The sequence below is a fragment of the Girardinichthys multiradiatus genome, chromosome 14, assembly GCF_021462225.1.
Source record: "Girardinichthys multiradiatus isolate DD_20200921_A chromosome 14, DD_fGirMul_XY1, whole genome shotgun sequence".
Taxonomy (NCBI): Eukaryota; Metazoa; Chordata; class Actinopteri; order Cyprinodontiformes; family Goodeidae; genus Girardinichthys; species Girardinichthys multiradiatus.
In genome coordinates, this window is record NC_061807.1 from 13,324,975 (window position 1) to 13,347,394 (window position 22,420).

Genomic DNA, 22,420 nt, shown 5'->3' on the forward strand with positions numbered 1-22,420 from the left:
AGTTTGTTTTGCTGCAGAGAAGACGAGAAGATTATTGAATCAGAATAGCGAGGTGGATCAGGGCTGTTGATTTAATAAATATTCACGTAGATAAATAAAAAGCGTTTGTGTTCATTTTGAGCAAGAGTGATTTGTCTGTCAAGATAAGGTCAAAGTTCCCCACCTTCGGTGAAGCGGTTGATTAAACAGTGACATCTAGTGTGGTTTTAGTTAATAATTATCAATTAATAATGATAATTTACTACTTGTAATTATTAAGAGCGTTCAGCCAATAATCATCACACCAGAGGACATCTCTGATTTCTATTCATAAGTAATGATTTTTGGTTAAGAAATTAATTATGTTTTAATCATAAGTTTTGATTAATATTAATAGTAACGCATAGCGTTACATTGTAAACATCATAACAGCGTTACGGAAATGAGAAAGTAATTAGTTAGATTACCTAAAAAGTTACTGACGCTATTATTTTGATACGCTGGTCCTCCCAACACTGGTAAACTGGGCTTGACATGAACTGTTTTGCTCACCGGCCACTATGGCTGATGGTTTTCCAACTAGCCACTCAACATTTTCACCATACAGCCACAATGTTGTTGTTGAGAATTTATGATTAATATGATTAAAGCTGACTACAGCGTGCTAAAGTTTACTTGAACTAGATTTACAACATTTTTAAATGACCCTTTTACACAATCATATCAAGACTACATAAAATATTTACCACTTCAGGTCATTATCAAGCATTCAGCTCCGATAAGGTTCTGTCCAGGGGCCTTTTTAGGGTCTAAAAACATTGGGGGCATTAGCCCAAACCCAAAATATTTATATTTCCATAGGAAATAAGACAGTTTATAAGTAAATCCTAAAACACATTTATTTTAATTATGACAAGAGCTTTTGAAACATTTTATTAAAATTGTTCCTTCTTTTATGAATCTTTTCAGTCCTTCATTTCACTTCTGGAGAAATTTGTCCTGCCAAAAATAATAAAAGAAAAAATTTTCAACAGTCTTTTGCTCTGGATGTGAGACATTAGTGCAATTATTTCTATTAAACACTTTCTGAGAGGAAACGGTGTTAAGTTGTGGTGTTTAAAATATAGCATAGAGCCTCATCCTGGACCGTATCAGTACTAATATTACAGTTATTAATAACTGTATACATATAGTATGTATGTCTCACCTTCAGTAAAACTGTATCCTTGTTTAATTAGTTTAGTTTATATAATATTACATATGTAATTCAGAAAAATAAAATAGTTAACTAATCAATGATCCACCTGTGATTAATTGCTATGATTTATTTCTTAATTATCCTGCATCTTTAAAGCCAGAGCTTTATGTTTAGAATCAGCACAGAAGATATGGAAGATAAGAGGGAGGCTTACTTTTATACTTTCTACAACGTCTTACTGGAACCAGGAGATATTTTACTGGTTTATTGAGGAACACTTGGTTCTGTCTACATGTAGATCTGGACTATAAGACCAGCTGCAGCCATGAGATCAATGTGTTGATCTGAAGGACCTTTTAATGTGCTCAGCTACGTTAGGATTAAATGCTTTTATTTTGACTGAAGGACCAGATATTTTCTCATTATGATGCAAATCCAGCTAGAAGCTCACAGAGAAGGTTGCTACTGTTTTCTATCACAGATCATTTAACTTCACCTGTAGCTCAGGTGAAAGTTCCTCATCATGACCCTGAAGATGCTCATTAGAGTGAACCTCCACCTCATGTCTTGTTGGATGAATCAGTGATTATCTGTAACTTACAATTAGTCCATTCTGAGTCAGCATTCAGGTTTACCGCTATCTTCTCCTGGGTTATACCGCTCTGCTTCCACCTGTTCCTGAACACCCACCAGCCTCCCTCTCTGGTTGGCTCCATGGTTGCTCTGAAATGATCTGTGTTTGAGCCGCTCAGTGTAACTTTTCAGGTCATGAAGGAGGCAGGTCGACCTGGACTAAACTCCTGTTCTGGACTTCTCCAGAATAGAGTCCGTCTCTGGCTCTGCGCGTAGTTACGCATTCGTGATGCTGCGAGTTCGCAAATAGCTATTTTTTGTCTTCTCTTTTTAACTCATTGTCAGGTTAGGTGGAGCGGGACCTGATTATATGGAACACAACTGAATCTGATTGTTTTTAAATCAAAATGTGAAGTCCAATACCATTTTATTGCTGCATCTTTTTAATACTTCTAAATTTCTTCTATCAAGAAGTCCGGGGCTATTCAGAAAAAATCTGGGGCGCCTGTGTCTGGGGAAGCTTTGTGTTTTAATTCCCCGTGGCCAGAGGGAGCGCCTTAAGCTAAACCAAGAAATCACCTGCTGACGTTCCCACCCACAGCGCTGTGGAGAAGTTTTTATCTGTCATTGTGACATAAAAACATTTCATCTTCATCAGAAACCTTCATCCATCTGAGTCCGCTGATCAGTTTGAGGAAGAAAAGAAAACCAGTTGTAGAAGATCTAAAATCAGGATGTTCTCACTAATATACTGACCTAGAAGCTGCATTTAGAAACACAGAGAGGTAACATGTTTCTATCAGTGCTGTGATGACTTCCTGCTGTAGAAACCGATCTGTTGGTCTGCAGAGGTTCTACTGAGTTCTGGTTGGGTTCTAAAAGCTTCACACAGATAAAAACTGGTGGACAATAAATAAATCAGACATACCCAGATGTTCTGTAACCCAAACTTCATCCATCTTCTCAGCCCAGAAGTCTTTGACTGAACCACGATGACAGTGGTTGTTTTTCTAACTTTGAGGGGAACTCCTTTACCGGCATACGTCACGCTGACTGGCTGAGAAGGCATCAGGTTTCCTCCTCGCAGACATAAGTGAAGCATGTTTATGGGGGAAGTCTAGTAAATTCAAAGACAGCGTTTGAAAGTTGGAAGAATATTTCACGTTCGCTGAAGTTAAAGCAAACATGTGATTTGAAAGTTATGTCCGCGAACAAAGAAATGATCCACGTCTGTGACCAGCAGCTCCAACCTTATGAAGCATCTTCTTCCATTGGTTTTTCTGGTCAGCAGCTTGTAACATCATTTTAGACTCTAAAAAGTGACTAAATAGTTACTTTGTCTAGTATGGTGGGACCCATAAGTTAGTCTCAGATTCCCTCTGGTATGAACTGCTTTCTTCCTGCTGTTTGGTTCAACAGGCGACAGTCAGGTTGCTTCATCACTGCCTCAGAAACAAACTTTTCTTCCTCTCTCAACCCCACCCTGCACCGTCACAGGAGTCAGACAGGCTCACTCTGCAGAAACACAGAGCTATGTAGAGGAAGATGTCAGAGAGGAAGAGGAGCGCTCTGTGGCTGAACTTTCAGGCCCAATCAGAGGCAGCAGCAAGTTGAATAGTTTGGAAGAAGGCTGTTAAATACTTTGGCAATACAACAAATTTGTAGAAACACATGAAAAATCCTGCAGCAGAAAACAGAAACGGAGAGAAGAAGAGAGGCATCCTCCACTCCCTGACCCTGACTGACCCCTGACCCCAAAGCAGAGGTTATTGACAGCAGTCATCTTCTGCATCAGTTTATATTAACTTTTAAAGTTCAACCAGTCATGAATGTTACTGAAGCCAACTCTAAAATATTAATTATGCTAATATCTTGATATAAATTCATTGCTCACAGCGGAGACATTTACAGAATTATAGCAGGAAACAAGCAAGTGTTCAGTACAAACACAATGATAATAAGGATATATAAAGATATAATAATATAATAAGTGTTATTAGAAACAGAGAATGAACAGAGCAATTTAACTCCATGAAATATTAACATAATCCTAGTATGACATGTTTAAAGAGTGATAACATAAATAGCATAAAATAAATACATACAAATACTGAAACTGAACCAAATATACTGAATATAATATGGCTCAGACTTGGTTGAATATAATTAATCTATTGTTCAGGGGCGGACTGGGAAGAAAAAGGGGCCCGGGAGTTCCTTACCTTTAACTGCTGGGTTGAAATGTTGATGAAAAATATCGGCCTATAAATATATATACACACATAGTTACAGAGCTCATGAGTTGTGGTTGGGCCCAGAGGTCTTTGAATGAATCACAATGACGGTATGGTATTGGGAGGGGAACTCCTCCCTCCTGTAGCTGCTGTCCTATCAGCGAGGACTTCCTCATCCTTTGTATATCCTTTTGTAGAAGCCGCAAAGTTACTCATGATGCGTTCAGGTAGAATCGGACGCTAAAGCTTTCGAGTCAAGTGTGAAAAGTTTAAACGGAAACAAACGAAAAATAAAAATGTTTAGTTGTAAACTCAGATGTATCTCAGCAGCCATGTTATTAAAACCTGCAGTAAGATGTTCAGTCTGTGTTTTTCTCATTAAATCAGTCAGACTCTCAGCCTGATGAAACATCTGTTATTTAATATGGCGAACGACCGTTTACAGGGAGAAGTATAGATAGGCCATGTTACAGTTGTTACATGAATTATTATCAAGCTGTTAACAGACGTTTTTCTAGAGTTCCTCCACATGCTAAACAGTAGAAAGTCAGATTTACGAGGCTCCCTGAACGCCCCCCAGTAACACAAGAAGACACTCAGAGTTTGGTTCACAGACACTAGAGTTTGGTTCACAGACACTAGAGTTTGGTTCACTGTGAATCAGAGACATAAACCTCATCTGATCGTCTCTCCTCCTTGGTGTCACTTCGTGGTGTTCTTCTAGCATTGCCAGCCGTCTACAGAGCTCCTTCTCCAGCGGACCTCAAGGTTTACCAGGTGGTTGGATCCACATCAGATCAGGTGAGTTAATCTGTTGTTTTATTGTCGTTAAGATCTGTCCTGCTAGTGAGTCTCCTGGAAGATGTGTCTGGCCAGAGGAAAACAGCAGGAACAGAGACAGCCAGCTCAATGACCAGAGGATGGTTTTATTACTCCTTCAGAACTTCTTGAGTCCAATGAAGCAGAGAAACCCTGATAATAACGTTTAATCTTCAATAAACAGTTCTCCAGTCTGTATTGTTTATGTAGTTGAACGTTTTGTGTCCTGAGAAAGAAGAAGAAGAGCTTCATGAATCATCAGAAGTTCAGTAATATTTCTCTGATCATCTCTACAATCAATATAAAGAAGATGGATTTAATCCAGAGTCCTCTGTATGTGGAAGATGGTTGGAGTTGTAGTTGGGGTCAATGTGGCTCTAGATAAAACACTCTGAGAGGTCGGTGTGACTAGAAAAGCTCTAGAAAAGAAATTGTGTGAATTCATTCCATATATGTGCAGAGTTTATGCTGTTCAATAATGTCAGAGCTCGTCTCACACCTTTCTATTGTGTCCTAATACCATCGCCTTACTGGGCTGGTATTCACAGGACAACCCTTAACAGACCGAAATATTATTTGATAAAATATTCATATTAAATAATATTCTCAGATTCATAATCACAACACATGGGAAATCATTTCACTGTGGTTTGCAGAAAGTTCTGCTTTCGACAAACACATCGCCTCCATCAGCACATAATTTACCACAATGATTATTTTTCACAATTCCTCCTCAGTCAAAGCTTCAGATTGTGAAACTGTAACAAAAACACCAGAAGAAGAAATTAGAAACCTTCATCTATCTGAGTCTGGTCATCAACTGGATTAAGAAAGAAAATGTATTTTATTTGAGTAAAGATCAACAATCAGTTATTAACCAGGTTGACTTGAGTCTCATTTAGAAACACCAAGAGTGTTTTTAGTTTTATAACAACTCATGTTTTATAAACCAGTCATTCATTTATTTAAACTCAAGTTCCTGTTAAATTAGTTCTATAATCTGAACAAAAAGCCTGAAACAGAATAAAATCTGATGGACAATAAAATATAACAGATTAATCTGATCTGCTGAGACTATAAATGGTAAATGGACTGAATTTAATTAGAGCTTTTCTAGTCACACTGACCTCTCAGAGTGTTTTATCTAGAGCCACATTGACCCCAACTAGATCTCCAACCATCTTCCACATACAGAGGACTCTGGATTAAATCCACCTTCTTTATATTGATTGTAGAGATGATCAGAGAAATATTACAGAACTTCTGATAATTCATAAATATCTTCTTCTTTCTCAGGACACAAACTTTCAACATCAAGAACGATACAGACTGGAGAAATGTTTATTGAAGATTAAGTTATTACAGATATATTGACCTGTGCTACAGTCAGAGACAGCAATTTAATGGTTTTATTGCTGCCTTTTAACTTGATTCACAAGAAATTTTACTGAACTGTACAGGTCCTTCTCAAAAAATTAGCATATTGTGATAAAGTTCATTATTTTCCATAATGTCATGATGAAAATTTAACATTCATATATTTTAGATTCATTGCACACTAACTGAAATATTTCAGGTCTTTTATTGTCTTAATACGGATGATGTTGGCATACAGCTCATGAAAACCCAAAATTCCTATCTCACAAAATTAGCATATTTCATCCGACCAATAAAAGAAAAGTGTTTTTAATACAAAAAACGTCAACCTTCAAATAATCATGTACAGTTATGCACTCAATACTTGGTCGGGAATCCTTTTCAGAAATGACTGCTTCAATGCGGCGTGGCATGGAGGCAATCAGCCTGTGGCACTGCTGAGGTCTTATGGAGGCCCAGGATGCTTCGATAGCGGCCTTTAGCTCATCCAGAGTGTTGGGTCTTGAGTCTCTCAACGTTCTCTTCACAATATCCCACAGATTCTCTATGGGGTTCAGGTCAGGAGAGTTGGCAGGCCAATTGAGCACAGTGATACCATGGTCAGTAAACCATTTACCAGATTCTCTATGGGGTACTAGTATGGGATACTCCTGATTCTCAAGTGAAAGTTTAACCTTAGAGAGACGCAAATGACTGATGTTACCTCCATGAAGAAGCAGATTTAACCCATGAAAATAAGCAGCTCTAGAAAATGAATGGAGGCAGATTGGTGAGTTTGTTTTAAAACAGGTCATGCTGAGAGAAAAGAGAGACCAAAAAGTTAGAACAGAAATAAAAAAGGCAAACTTATTAAGGACAAACTAGAACATTTTAAGAGCAGAAATTGAAAAATTGTCTGGAACGGCATGTCAGCCATGACAGCCTCTCAGAAAGTATGAAAATCCTATCAGATTAAATTTGTTTTATTAAGACAAGGAAGAATGAGACCAGCTGAGTTTGTTAAATGTTGAACTGAGAGTAAGGAAGTGAAAGATGGGTTAGATGTTTACCGCATAGCGGTAGTGTACCTTTGAAACCATGTAATACTTTAATGGATGTGATCAACCAGTCATACGAGAACAAAAAGCAAAGTCTGGCATTGAACCATCACCTTTCTATCAAGTGATTGAAGTGTTTCTGTTACTGAGCTCAGAGCAGCAGGACGTCCAGGTTCAAAAGACGAGAAACTAAACAAGTAAGTTGCTGTACTTTGCTGATCTGTTTGCTTTAAGTTAATATAATTAAAAATATATTTATCTGAGTAAATTCTGTTGTGAACCAGTTATGCTGACAGCAGTTTAATTAGTAAATTTAGTGTCTCCAAATTCAGCACAGGTCAATATATCAGCAGTAACAAACTGAAGGTTAACCTTCAATGTTTCTCTTCCTCAAATATTCTTGTATTTAAAAGCTTTGTATCCTGTGAAAGTGGAAGAGTTGGATTAATTACAAAGAGGTTTTATGATGATGCAGGTGATGTTTCTGTGTACAAAGCAGAACAACTGTCTGCAAACCACAATGAAATGGAGTCGTATGTCTGCAACTGTCATGATTTGAGGGTGTTTGAGTTTTTGTTTTGAGTTTTTCTCTGATTCTGTTCTTCAAGTTTCTCCAAGTTTCTCCATGTTTTCCAGGTGGTGCTTCAGTTCTTTCTCTTGGTTAGATCGTTTCTTTGGACATCTACTTTTTCCAGCCATGTTTAGCTTTCATTCTCTGTCTCTGCTTAAACAATCAGCTTCATCTGGTCCACCTGTTTAATGCCAATCAGTTCTCTGTGTCCAGACTCCTGCCCATAAATACTGTGCTGTTCTGTTTACTCTTTGTGGAAACATCCACTCTGTTGGGTTCATGCCAAGCCTGTCCATGTATCACGCCTGCTATTGGTACCACCTGCTTGTTGTGAGTTTTTCTTTTGGAAAATTAAACTCTTACTCACCACATCTCTGCCTGCCTGTCTGCATTCTGGATTCACCCCGTAAACCACATCCTGACAGCAACACAAGTTTGTTTCTTTTCCTGTAACCTCAATTTAAGGAAGTTAGAACATCTGATCTGAGCTGCAGGATAAACTGAAGAAACTAATCATAAATGTTTGGTTTCTAGTAGAAAGATCATCTCTCATTAATAATAAATCCAACCATTGCAGATTAACCAGATGTGTTCCAGCAACAGTTTGCTGCAGATTATCTGTTCTCAGATTAAATCCAGTGAGTGTTTCTTTGATTTTAACATGTGGGATTATTTTAGAGTGGAAAGAAGAAAATCCATCAAATCATTGAGTGGTTTCTAGATTTCCTACAATGATGATGTTTTCACCTGATGAACTGACAGACTGATGTTACCTCCATGAAGAAGCAGATTTAACCAATGAAAATAAGCAGCTCTAGAAAATGAATGGAGGCAGATTGGTGAGAAGTCTTTGCAGCCTTGAAGACATCCTGAAACATCTTCTCATGGTTTCCTGATCATTTAGTTTTAATAACAACAATGATCCCTGTCCTTGTTGTTTTTAATTACCAGAAGTTACTGAGTTTAGATCAACAATATTAAGAATTATTTTGTTTTGATGTCTTGAAGTTTGTCAGTAAAAATACTAAATGATAATTTTCTCTACATCATAATTACTAAACATTCTCTTTGTAAAAGTTTTCTTTGCTTTGAAACATGAAAACATAAATCAGTTTGAGATTCTTCAACCAATCAGCATATTTCCTTCAACTTGTATCTCTAACAGCGATGGACTGACAACCTGTCCAGGGTGAACCCGCCTCCCGCCCATAGACTGCTGGAGATCGACCCACTATGGATGAAGCTGTATAGAAGGTGACTGATTGTATCTCTAACATTTGATGAGCTGATTGTGTTTTAGGGTCATGAAGGTTTAGCAGCTCCAGCATTAATGTATTTAGTTGGATTGAAGGTAAAATGGTTCTTTGGGTTATAAAGGTTCTGATCTCTGCTCTGAACTTTTTACTGATCTCAGGAGTTTCCATCTGAAGGAGCTGAGGTTGAAGGTCAGACTGAGATGTTCTGAGTTCAGATGTTCAATGTTGTCTCCTAGAGATGTTGGAGCTGATGTGTTGCTGACTCTTCTCCTCTGTCTCCTCTCACAGGGAGAAGATGATCTGCAGGATCCTGCTGCTCATCATCCTCAACTCATGTCTCTGTGGTCAGTTTCCATCTTCTCTTTGTTCAGTCTAAATCCATCAATAATCAGTGAAAAGTCTGTCAGTGAAGGTAACACTTCAATCCTCCAGCTGCATTTGATCAAGCAGTTTTACTTGAAGAGAATCAAGCAGAGCTCTGACAGCACAGAGACCATCATGTGACAGAAACCTCTAGAGATGTAGTTTAAAGACTCCCATGTTCCAGTTCTCAGTGTGTCTGCTCCTCTCTTTCCCTCTCTGTCTCCTCAGCAGCAACATTTGTAGTGAATGTGACACAGAGCTTCTATCAGGCAGAGGAGAACCACAACATCACTCTGGAGTGGACCTTCACCACCAGACCTCATGGATCCTGGAGATATCTGTTTATTACCTGCAGCTTGTTAGCTCCTCACAGAGGACTGGTTCTGTATCAGGTCCATGAAGGTGTTGAGGTGTCAGAGTCTCAGGATGAACAGTTTTCAGGACGAGTCCAGAGTGACAAAGACGTCCTCAGAGAAGGACGAATCAGACTCCATGTGTCCAGACTGAGGACTGAAGACTCTGGTCTGTATCCGTGTGACGTGATGAATGATGAAGGTTCTGGTTCTGGAAGATGTCGACTCAACGTTTCTGGTGAGTTTCTACTGCAACAACTGAACCTGAAACATATTGATGCTGGTAAGATTAAACTGAACAGAACTTTATTCCTTTCTGATAAAAGGCAACAAGTTTTCAGAACCTTCATGGTATTTTTCCCATCTTAATGTCATCCAGATACTGATCCGTTCTCTGTAAATATTGAATCCTTGCAGGGTCATGGGGTCGTGAGGCTGGTGCTGACCTGTAGAGGTCAAACAGGGAGATGTGGGGTTCACCCTGAACAGTTCATCACAGAGACACTCAGAACCCACCCACTAAGAGAGTCCAGTTAACCTAACCTGCATGTTTTCTATGAAGAGAAGCTGGAGTCTCTAGAACTGCTCAGGGAGAACATGAACACACCACACAGAAAGGGATTTAAACCAAGGACCTTCTTGTTGCCAGGCAGCAGTGCTAATAGCTGCTCCAGCCTGCAGCCCTACAGAGTCAATGGGTTGATTAAAAACCCTCCATATTCCAGAAGTTCTGGAGAACCGGTGCTGTTGAGGTTTAATGTGTTTCAGAACCAAGTGTCTCTGTGTGATGTTGCTCTAGTGGTTTTATATCAGTCAACTGATGTTTCATGACTCTTTATTCTTCTGGTCACACTAAATTCAAAGCTACAACTGAACCAGAACCAGGTCCAATAGAGACAGAACAACAGTTTCTCTGACAGAAGATGATGAAGAACTATCAACTGATGATGATGAGAGCATAAATTCTCTTCATGTTTTGTCCTTTCAGCAGCTGCTGATGTCTCCCAACCTCAGAGACCGACTGTGGATCCAGAACCAGGAGGTCCAGGAAGAATCGGTCTCTGTGTTTCACTGGGACTGACAGCAGCAGCAGCAGCAGCAGTTCTGATGGTCAAACTTCTCTTCAGTTACTGTTTTAGAAAACATCAGAATGAGTCAAACTTTATTTCAGCAGTTTAACAGAACCATGAAGGTCCTAATAGACCTTCATGGTTCTGTTAAACTGCTTCTTATTGGACTCTAGAACATCTTGGTGTCCAGAGGAGGTTTTGGCCAACTCAGTGCCTGTAAGGTGTCCAGGTCCTGTGCTGCAGAACAAGCCCAGATCATTAGTCCTCCACTACCGTGCTTGACAGTTGCTTTGGTGTTTCAGACTAGAAGTCTGGAGCTTCATTCAGATGCAGCTGTTAGAACCTAAGTTCTGCTGCCAGAACTTTCTAGAGAGAAGAGTCTTTCTCCTGGTGACTCTTCCAGCAATCCATACTTGTTCAGCCTTTTCCTCATTGTTCTGTCATGAACTTTAACCTGTGACCTGCTGACTGAGGCATGTAGAGGATCTGATGGAGCTCTGGGTCAGAGGTCATTTCTCTCAACGTTCAGAGAAGCTTAAGTGTTTTTAAAAGCTGATTTTGTATTACTAATAATGTTTTAATTAAATGAAGAACATGTTAAATGTAAGAAGTGTTTTATTTACCTGAAGTTGGAACCAGATTATTTCTATAAATCATATTTTATTCTTGAAGGTAGAACCTTTAAACTGAAGGAGGTTCTTACTTTTCTCCATGATTGTATCTGAAGAGGATCTTGTTTCCTTCTCTCTGTTGTTTCCTGCTGATGTTTTAAATCAGTTCTAAAGTTTTCTGGACTCAATCAGACACATTGATCTGTTCTGTTATTTTGTCTTAAAGCTGGATGAACTGATGCACTTTGTTACTGAGCATAAAGAACTTTATCTGCTTCATTTAGTCTGTTTCTAATGTTCACGTGTCATTAATAAATCCATATTTATACAGACATGTTGTCTGGACCTTTATTCACTGTTGAAATGTTTGACTGTGTTTCCAGAACTGATAGAAACTCTGATAATACGAGCATTTTACTAAACTAATGATTTACAATGTTTCCTGTCAGGTTGTTTTTAATTACCAGAAGTTACTGAGTTTAGATCAACAATATTAAGAATTATTTTGTTTTTATGTCTTGAAGTTTGTCAGTAAAAATACTAAATGATAATTTTCTCTACATCATGATTACTAAACATTCTCTTTGTAAAAGTTTTCTTTGCTTTGAAACATGAAAACATAAATCAGTTTGAGATTCTTCAACCAATCAGCACATTTCCTTCAACTTGTATCTCTAACAGCGATGGACTGACAACCTGTCCAGGGTGAACCCGCCTCCCGCCCATAGACTGCTGGAGATCGACCCACTATGGATGAAGCTGTATAGAAGGTGACTGATTGTATCTCTAACATTTGATGAGCTGATTGTGTTTTAGGGTCATGAAGGTTTAGCAGCTCCAGCATTAATGTATTTAGTTGGATTGATGATCATCATATGGTTCTTTGGGTTATAAAGGTTCTGATCTCTGCTCTGAACATTGTACTGATCCAGATTCAAACCTGCAGTAACCACAGATCTCCATCAGAACCACCAGAGAACCTGAAGGTACTGAATTCAAGAGTTTCCATCTGAAGGAGCTGAGGTTGAAGGTCAGACTGAGATGTTCTGAGTTCAGATGTTCAATGTTGTCTCCTAGAGATGTTGGAGCTGATGTGTTGCTGACTCTTCTCCTCTGTCTCCTCTCACAGGGAGAAGATGATCTGCAGGATCCTGCTGCTCATCATCCTCAACTCATGTCTCTGTGGTCAGTTTCCATCTTCTCTTTGTTCAGTCTAAATCCATCAATAATCAGTGAAAAGTCTGTCAGTGAAGGTAACACTTCAATCCTCCAGCTGCATTTGATCAAGCAGTTTTACTTGAAGAGAATCAAGCAGAGCTCTGACAGCACAGAGACCATCATGTGACAGAAACCTCTAGAGATGTAGTTTAAAGACTCCCATGTTCCAGTTCTCAGTGTGTCTGCTCCTCTCTTTCCCTCTCTGTCTCCTCAGCAGCAACATTTGTAGTGAATGTGACACAGAGCTGCTATCAGGCAGAGGAGAACCACAACATCACTCTGGAGTGGACCTTCACCACCAGACCTCATGGATCCTGGAGACAACTGTTTATCCTCTGTGAACTTATAGCTCCTCCCAGAGAACTGGTTCTGTATCAGGTCCATGATGGTGTTGAGGTTCCAGAGTCTCAGGATGAACAGTTTTCAGGACGAGTCCAGAGTGACAAAGACGTCCTCAGAGAAGGACGAATCAGACTCCATGTGTCCAGACTGAGGACTGAAGACTCTGGTCTGTATCTGTGTTATGTGAAAACTGATGAAGGTTCTGGTTCTGGAAGATGTCGACTCAACGTCTCTGGTGAGAAGAAATAATATAAAAATGTTTAAATTGTAGCGTTAAAATGAGAACTTTCATCTAAACATCAGTGTCTCACAGTTACTGAGGTGGCAATGGGTCGATGGAAAGAGTCATTTTCTTAAGACAAGAAAGTTGTGGGTTCAGTTCCAGCTTCCTTTCTGCCACATGTCAATATGCCCCTTGGCAAGGCACTTACCAACCTGTAACTGTGTGTGTGTGACTGGGTGAATGGGGTTCTAACAGTCTTCTCTTCCAGAACTATAAAAGTTCTGAAACTCTGAGTTCTTTTAAATCAAGATTAAACCCATTTGTTTAGAGTTGCCTTTGACTATTCTAATTAAATTGTTAACTGAAGCACCATTAATTTTAGTCTGTAGTCCAACTTTTCTTTACTTTCTTTCCAACCCTGATTCCAATGAAGTTGGAACGTGTAAAACATCAAAAACAACAGAATACATTGATTTATAAATCCTGTTCAACTTAGAAGAAAATTAATTCACTAAAAAGACAATTTATTTAATCTTCAAACTGATAAACATAGTTTTTTTTTCATAACTCAATTTGAATTTGATGCTAGCAACACATTGTAGAAAAGCTGGGACAGGGTCATGTTCACCACTGTGTTTCATCACCTTTCCTTTTAACACCCAATAAGGGTTCAGGAACTGAGGACTAATTGTTGAAGCTTTGGAGCTGGAAGTCTTTCCCATTCTTGCTGGATGAACAACTTGTTGCTCAACAGTCCAGGGTCTCTGTTGTCCTATTTAGTGCTTCATAATGCTCCACAGATTCAATGGGAGAGAGGTCTGGACTGCAGGCGGGCCAGTCTAGAACCAGAACTCTTTTACTATGAAGCCTTGCTGTTGTAACACGTGCAGAATGTGTCTTGGCTTTGTCTTGGTGAAATAAGCAGGACGTCCCTGAAGAAGACGTTGCTTGGATGGCAGCAGATGTTGCTCCTAAACCTGCACCTTTCAGCATTAATGTTGCCTTCACAGATGTACCAGTTACCCATGATGCAATGGGCACTAACACACCTCCATACCATCACAGATGCTGGCTTTGAACTTTGCGCTGATAACAATCCAGATTGTCCTTTTCCTCATTGGCCAGGAGGACATGATGTCCATGATTTCCATGAACAATCTGAGATGTGGACTCGTCAGACCACAGCACACTTTTATACTTTGGGTTGGTCCATCTCAGATGAGCTCAGGCCCAGAGAAGCTGGCAGCATTTCTGGGTGATGTTGATACATGGCTTCATCTCTGCATGGTAGAGTTTTAACTTGCACTTGTTGATGTAGCAGCGAGCTGTTACCTGATAATGGTTCGGTTTTTAATGCAGTGCCTCCTGAGGGGTCAAAGGTCATGGTCATTCAGTGTTGGTTTTCAGCCTTGCTGCTTAAATTCAGATTTCTCCAGATTCTCTGAATCTTCTGATGATATTATGGACTGTAGATGATGCAATCCCTATATTTCCTGCAGTTGTACGTTGAGAAACGTTCTTAAACTGTTGGACTATTTGCTCATGTAGTTGTTCATTAAATGGTGACCTTTGACCCATCCTTGCTTGTGAACGACTGACCATTTCAGGGATGCTCGTTTAATACCCAATCATGACCCTCACCTGTTTCCAATAACCTGTTCACCTGTTTAATGATCCAAACAGGTGTTTTCTGAGCAATCCTCAACTTTTCCAGTCTTTTGCTGCCCCTGTTCCAGCTTTTTTTGGATTGTGTTGCAAACATCTAATTCAAAATGAGTGAATATTTGCAAAAATACAAAGTTTATCAGTTTGAACATTAAATATCTTGTCTTTGTTGTGGATTCAATGCTTATAGATTGACCAGGATTCACAAATCATTGTACTCTGTTTTTATTTATTTTAACGTCTCAACTTCATTGGAGTTGCATGATGTCACTGCAATGAACGTTTTTCTGTGTTTTCTATGTTTTCATCATCTGAAACACTTTGAATTGTCTTCTTACTCAAATGTTCTTTAGCTACAAATAAACACGCCTTGGTTTGAACTGCTTTGAGGGATTAATATGTCTAGAAAACGATTTATAAATTCAGTCCATTCATAGTATAGGTGACCTGTCTCCTGATTTCTCTCCCAGCAGCAGCTGATCAGATCCAAACTCAGAGACCAACTTTGACTCCAGAACCAAAGAGACGAGGATGGATCTTCCTCTTCATCCCACTGGGACTGACAGCAGTTCTGATGGTTCATCTGATGTTGATCATTTGGTTCAGAAAAAAACAGAAACAAAACAAACCAGTTGACAAACATCAGATTTATTTCAAGTTGTTCTCGTGTGTAAAATGTCATATTTCAATGAATAAATGAATTGTAGTTTTCTAAAAAGGTTTCTGGACTCAACCAGAACCAGTATTCTGCAGTAACTCTGTGTGACCAGATGGTGGCGCTCTAAGATCATTGACCAGTCTGCTGATCTGTGCGACTGTAACCAACCTTTGACCTCCATCTTGGATCTCAGACCAGCTGCTGCTTCAGTTCTGAGCTGAAACACTTTCAGGGATCATTAACAACATCTCAGATGATCTTTTAGCTCCAGATAAACTGGTTCAGATCAACTGGTTAAACTGGTGCTTTGATCAGGAAGTTCTGATGAAACCAGCACCACTGAGCTCTGATCATCTTAGAGCTTCTCTGATGTTCTGCTCAAAGCTCAGAGCTCCACAGTTTGACTCCAGCTGGACTTTTCCAGCTTTTTCCAGGAAACATCTTTGCTCTGGTTGATGAATTATTATGGGATGTCCAGAGAAACTAAAGACTGAGGATTTCCTCCAGCAGTGATCAGAAATACAACAGTGATGTGATCTGATTTATTATTTTCACACAAAGTGTTATAATTATGTTTGAAACAAAACATCTAAAGACTAGAAAGAGTTTATTGTTATAAAGATCAATATTTCACTATTTTCAGGTGAAATCAGAGGATTCATTTAAAGTGAAACATGAAATATTACCACATAAAGCTGTTTTAGTTTGTTAAGGTAGATCTTGAACATCAGATCGTTGTTTCGTTGTTTCTTTGTAGAAAACGTAAATGTTGAGGTTTCATCAGAGAACTGTTGCTTCTTCAGGATTGTCCAAAATTATTTCTTTAAAGTTAACAGGTTTCCTCTCAAAGCTTCTCATGAGTTATATTTCTGATAATTAATGTATTTTTCTAGTTTTGTATATTTTATCTGCAGAATCTGAAGTATTTATTAAAACTTGTTTCTTTATCTAACAGCTGTGTCTCCAGCTTGATCTTTCTGGATGAAGCTCTCACTGCTCTCACTCAGTTTACTTTAATACACTTTAATGTCTAATTATGACTCAATCTGCTGTTTATTTGGCCTTTTGGATCCATGAGAGCAGGAAGGAGGAGCTGTTGGTCTCATAAAGACTCACATAATATCCTGAACCTCAGCTGATAAATTCTGACCAGCTCAGCATCCTGAAGGGTTCAGATCAGGTGTTTCTGTCTGCTGTGAAGATCTAATGGTCCTGAGGGCCACAGACGGCTCCCAGACCAGCAGGGTCTGAACCTCAGTGTTCATAAACTCAGGTGTTGAATGTTGAAGCCAGTAAAAAACAAATGTTTCTAGCAGAGATCACTCTTGGTTTTAATGGAGGTTAGATGTCTTTCTCAGGTTAATCAGGTCAGTGATTGGGTTGGAGGAGCCGAACTGAGAAGGAGGCTTTTAAAAAAGGAGACAAAGTTCTGAATTTAAAACAAAGTAATTAAAAAAACAAAACTAAAAAGTAAAGTCAGCTATTCTAACTTCCTCTGGCTTTTCTTTTTTTTTTTTACATTTATGCACCGAATGACTCACTGTGTTAAAGTCTGCCCTCTATGGGCTAGAGATGGTACTGCTGATTAGAAACACCCTGTTTTCCCTACATTCACGGTTAATCTGCTCTTCACATCTGCAGACTGTCTGAAAGCTGCTTTTAATCAACACATAATAATTTATAGAGATTAAAAACAGTTCAGAAAACTACAGAAAACTTCAGACTGCTTTAAGAGAAACACAGAGAGGGAAATAATGAAATGACAAGACCTGAGTGAAGCTGCCCCCTTCACCTTCTTCAAGAATCTTTGTTTGTGGCGCTTTAATTTTAAAGATATCAAAAGTTTCTAAAGGTCACCAAAGGTCAACCAGCCCTGTCACTGACAGTCACTACATTGAAATAATTATTTTTATTTCACCAGATAAATAGTCAGAACTTCACCAGGTTTTTAGCAGAGATCTCTCCATAGGTCGTCACTTGGAGCTGCAATGTTGCTATTTTTAATGGCTGCTTCTTTTGAAGCACAGAGGACTACAAATACAGCTTTGTTGTCCACCACTGATTTCTTTGGCCTCTGTTTAGAAAAATAGACAAATGAAATTAGCAATTTTCTTTAAAATGTTTTTGTCATGAAATAGTAATGCAATCAATCAGCTATAACTGTAATAAAGTGTCCTTAAGTGGACATAAACTTACTTTGATTCACTGGTGGTGAGTTAAAGTCTTGATGACTGCTTATGATCATGAAATCTAGCTTGAAAATACAGATTAGATAGCTAAGACATGTTTATAACTTCTTTTTGAAGCAGAAGTGTCGTACCAGTTCATCCTAAACAAGATGTAGTTCTACATTTATTTCATTCATGGTAAAATGTATTTAATCAAGTTCATAGTTCAACACCTAAACATTCTGAACTAAGCAACTTCACTCAGGTCATTAACCTGTGATGGGATTCGTCAGCTTCTCCCTGAAGCAGGAAGTAGTTAATAATAAGTTTTTCTTCTCTGACCTTCATCACTGAACACCTGAAATGGTAAGTTTTAGTTTGTGTTTGCAGCTTTAGTGAGAAAGTAAAGTTTAGTTATAAAGCGTCTTTCACAGACACAAAGTCACAAAGAATTATACAAGGAAATCATATAAAGATCTACATAAAAGCAACATAAAATCATGACATAAAAGCCTGGCAGAACAAAACAGTTTTTAAAAATAAAACTGAGACTTCAGGCATCTTTTTCGTCTCTTTCTGCCAACTTCCATCATCCTCCATTTTGTTCTGGTTGGTTCTAAACGCCGTATTTACCAGGACGACAAACTGGAAACCAGTCTGCAGATAAACTGGGTATGAACATTTCTTTACATTATGAAATAATTAACTTTATTTTATTTAGTTTGAACAGGACCTCATTGAAGCATGCTGAACTGGACCACCTCCTCTCTCTTTCCCTTCAGAACCACATCAGAACCTCTTAAATGGAGAACAAGCAGCAGTGGATTTTTTCATGGAGATCAACAAAGATCATTAGATGTTACCTGGACCATTAAAGCAGACAGAGCTGAGAGGAAGTGACTGCAGATCTCTGATAGATAAACATGAACAGAAGAACCAAAGATCATGTTGGAGATCCTCAATCAGATGAAGCTGCTGGAGGAAAGTTTCCATGAAGCTGCAGGAGGAAACACATCAGATGAAGTCTGCTCAGATGGAGACAGTCTGAAGGTCTTTGCAGAACATCTGGACTCCTTTCAGACCTGATCTTTTAATTCACCCAGAGGTGGACCAGTGGAGGAATAACAGCTGCCTGTTGAAGCCAGAAGCTGAAGAGAGTCTTGGAGTCTGTTCACTGAGATCTTTCAAGCTCTGATTGGTTCCTCTGATGAAACACAACATCTCACCTACTGAAGCTCCTGGAGGATGTTAGTTCTGAAGGTTTGGATCCTCATCTTCATCTTTCTTCTCCTCTTTCTGACCACTGAGCAACAAACAGCAAAGATAACATCTGCTGGTCCCACAGAACCAAACATCACTGGAGGGTAGAAGAAGGTCTTGTCTCCACTCTGGTTGGAGCTCAGCAGCTTCTGGAGGAAAGATAAAGATTTTTATAGACTTTGATGAAGAGGAGGAGCTGCTGGTCCAAAAACACCAGGAATTCTGGATTAGCTTTATATCTGGGGTTTATTGGAGTCTGTTCACCTGTTCAACGTCTTTTCTGGGAATATTTGCTGATTTAAAATATTTCTGATAATAAAAATAATCAGATTATTAATTCTGGTGTTTTAATTTTAATCCTCAGTATTTTTCTATATAAGCATTAATATAAAAGCTTTATAATTATAACCTCAGTATGAGGTGCCTTCACAAGTCAACCTGGATTTTACAGAATATCAGCCCATATCATGCCAGCATCACCTCCGTGCTTCATGAAAACAGTAAAACAAATTAAATCAATCATTTCTTTCTGCTTCTGACATAAATTTATCCTAAATGAGAAAAAATAATCTAATTTATCTCAGTAAATATTTAATTCTTTCTCTCTTTTGACCTTTTTTCCAGCACTGATGTTAGAAACTAAAATGTTTTCCAGCTGCTCTGAGATTTCTACAGACAGTTTTATCTGACCCTGACCTGGACTGATGTTTTTTACTTTAGTAGATAAACTTCTGGGATTTCTCTTCCTGATGGTTTGGTTGTTAATGTTGGCAGAAACATGAGGTTTGAAACACCACCTGTATATTTCTATCAGTTCACTGCTGAACATGTTACAGTTAGACACAACAATATTAGCAGATAAACCAGTTCTCAGGGTCCAAACTCCACTAGGGATCATTTAACAGGGAGGATCCAGTCATTATTTCACCTTCAGCTAAAATCACCACAGATGATGAGTCGACATCTTCCAGAGTTGAAGCCTTCATCAGTTTTCACATCACACAGATACAGACCAGAGTCTTCAGTCCTCAGTCTGGACACATGGAGTCTGATTGGTCCTCCTCTGAGGACGTCTTTGTCACTCTGGACTCATCCTGAAAACTGTTGGTTCTGATACAGCAAAGCTTCAACTTTATAAATTACACAGATAGTTTCTGATGTTTTATGAGTTTAACAGTAGATCTCAGGTGAACAGAGACATGAGTTGAGGATGATGAGCAGCAGGATCTTGCAGATCATCTTCTCCCTGTGAGAGGAGACAGAGGAGAAGAATCAGCAACACATCAGCTCCAACATCTCAGAGACAACAAGGAACATCTACAGTCTGACTTCATTCAGTCATTAGAACATCTGATCCTGTTTAATAATCTGAACAAAACACTTTCTGACTGAACATCATGAACTAAAATCACTGATTGTTTATCTCTGCTGAGCTGCAGGAACATGTCTTTACCACAAGGTGGCAGCAGCTTCAACTGATCATAATAATCAGTGATTTTATTTTATTAAATAGTTTGTCCTGTGATGGTCTGGTCCAAGCCAGTTACTGATCAATGCATTTACTTAGAGAACAGGTCAAGTTTTTCAGAATGAATTAATCATTTTAAAATTAAAATAGTTCAGCCCAGCAACAGCAGAAGAAGCAATTTAATTAAAAAATGCAGACTTTCAATATTAAAATTGTTTTGTTTTTCTTATCCCACCAAAACAACGTTTAATCTGTCTCCTTTATTTGGAGAAAGTTTATGATGTTGTTGTTCTGGTGACTTTTCACCACTAGAGGGCGCAGTAGCGCTACTCGCTACTGTCTCCATTTAATGCAGGTGAGATGGAGCTCAGGTGAGATGAGAAGGTAACCAGTTTTAGACCGTGGATCAATGTACAGGTCCTTCTCAAAAAATTAGCATATTGTGATAAAGTTAATTATTTTCCATAATGTCATGATGAAAATTTAACATTCATATATTTTAGATTCATTGCACACTAACTGAAATATTTCAGGTCTTTTATTGTCTTAATACGGATGATTTTGGCATACAGCTCATGAAAACCCAAAATTCCTATCTCACAAAATTAGCATATCATTAAAAGGGTCTCTAAACGAGCTATGAACCTAATCATCTGAATCAACGAGTTAACTCTAAACACCTGCAAAAGATTCCTGAGGCTTTTAAAACTCCCAGCCTGGTTCATCACTCAAAACCCCAATCATGGGTAAGACTGCCAACCTGACTGCTGTCCAGAAGGCCACTATTGACACCCTCAAGCAAGAGGGTAAGACACAGAAAGAAATTTCTGAACGAATAGGCTGTTCCCAGAGTGCTGTATCAAGGCACCTCAGTGGGAAGTCTGTGGGAAGGAAAAAGTGTGGCAGAAAACGCTGCACAACGAGAAGAGGTGACCGGACCCTGAGGAAGATTGTGGAGAAGGGCCGATTCCAGACCTTGAGGGACCTGCGAAAGCAGTGGACTGAGTCTGGAGTAGAAACATCCAGAGCCACCGTGCACAGGCGTGTGCAGGAAATGGGCTACAGGTGCCGCATTCCCCAGGTCAAGCCACTTTTGAATCAGAAACAGCGGCAGAAGCGCCTGACCTGGGCTACAGAGAAGCAGCACTGGACTGTTGCTCAGTGGTCCAAAGTACTTTTTTCGGATGAAAGCAAATTCTGCATGTCATTCGGAAATCAAGGTGCCAGAGTCTGGAGGAAGACTGGGGAGAAGGAAATGCCAAAATGCCAGAAGTCCAGTGTCAAGTACCCACAGTCAGTGATGGTCTGGGGTGCCGTGTCAGCTGCTGGTGTTGGTCCACTGTGTTTTATCAAGGGCAGGGTCAATGCAGCTAGCTATCAGGAGATTTTGGAGCACTTCATGCTTCCATCTGCTGAAAAGCTTCATGGAGATCAAGATTTCATTTTTCAGCACGACCTGGCACCTGCTCACAGTGCCAAAACCACTGGTAAATGGTTTACTGACCATGGTATCACTGTGCTCAATTGGCCTGCCAACTCTCCTGACCTGAAACCCATAGAGAATCTGTGGGATATTGTGAAGAGAACGTTGAGAGACTCAAGACCCAACACTCTGGATGAGCTAAAGGCCGCTATCGAAGCATCCTGGGCCTCCATAAGACCTCAGCAGTGCCACAGGCTGATTGCCTCCATGCCACGCCGCATTGAAGCAGTCATTTCTGCCAAAGGATTCCCGACCAAGTATTGAGTGCATAACTGTACATGATTATTTGAAGGTTGATGTTTTTTGTATTAAAAACACTTTTCTTTTATTGGTCGGATGAAATATGCTAATTTTGTGAGATAGGAATTTTGGGTTTTCATGAGCTGTATGCCAAAATCATCCGTATGAAGACAATAAAAGACCTGAAATATTTCAGTTAGTGTGCAATGAATCTAAAATATATGAATGTTAAATTTTCATCATTACATTATAGA

The 22,420-nt window shown here is 39.1% G+C and overlaps 1 protein-coding gene and 1 long non-coding RNA gene across 2 annotated transcripts in view; one reads left to right on the forward strand and one right to left on the reverse strand.

Annotated features, from left to right (window-relative positions):
- The window catches only part of LOC124881044, a 196,073-nt gene extending 180,305 nt beyond the window's left edge, over window positions 1-15,768 (forward strand). Inside the window, exons 8-13 of the mRNA XM_047386529.1 lie at window positions 10,749-10,870; window positions 12,123-12,211; window positions 12,571-12,626; window positions 12,874-13,236; window positions 15,360-15,555; window positions 15,660-15,768. Of these exons, the coding sequence (XP_047242485.1) occupies window positions 10,749-10,870; window positions 12,123-12,211; window positions 12,571-12,626; window positions 12,874-13,236; window positions 15,360-15,555; window positions 15,660-15,768 (935 nt within the window). The remainder of the gene's footprint in view (window positions 1-10,748; window positions 10,871-12,122; window positions 12,212-12,570; window positions 12,627-12,873; window positions 13,237-15,359; window positions 15,556-15,659) is intronic.
- Window positions 15,769-16,853: 1,085 nt separating this feature from the next.
- On the reverse strand, window positions 16,854-20,196 carry LOC124880878. The gene is made up of 2 exons (XR_007041483.1): window positions 19,904-20,196; window positions 16,854-19,124 (listed from the first exon to the last, which is right to left on the reverse strand). It is a non-coding gene; the product is annotated as an uncharacterized LOC124880878 (long non-coding RNA).
- Window positions 20,197-22,420: the final 2,224 nt, after the last annotated feature.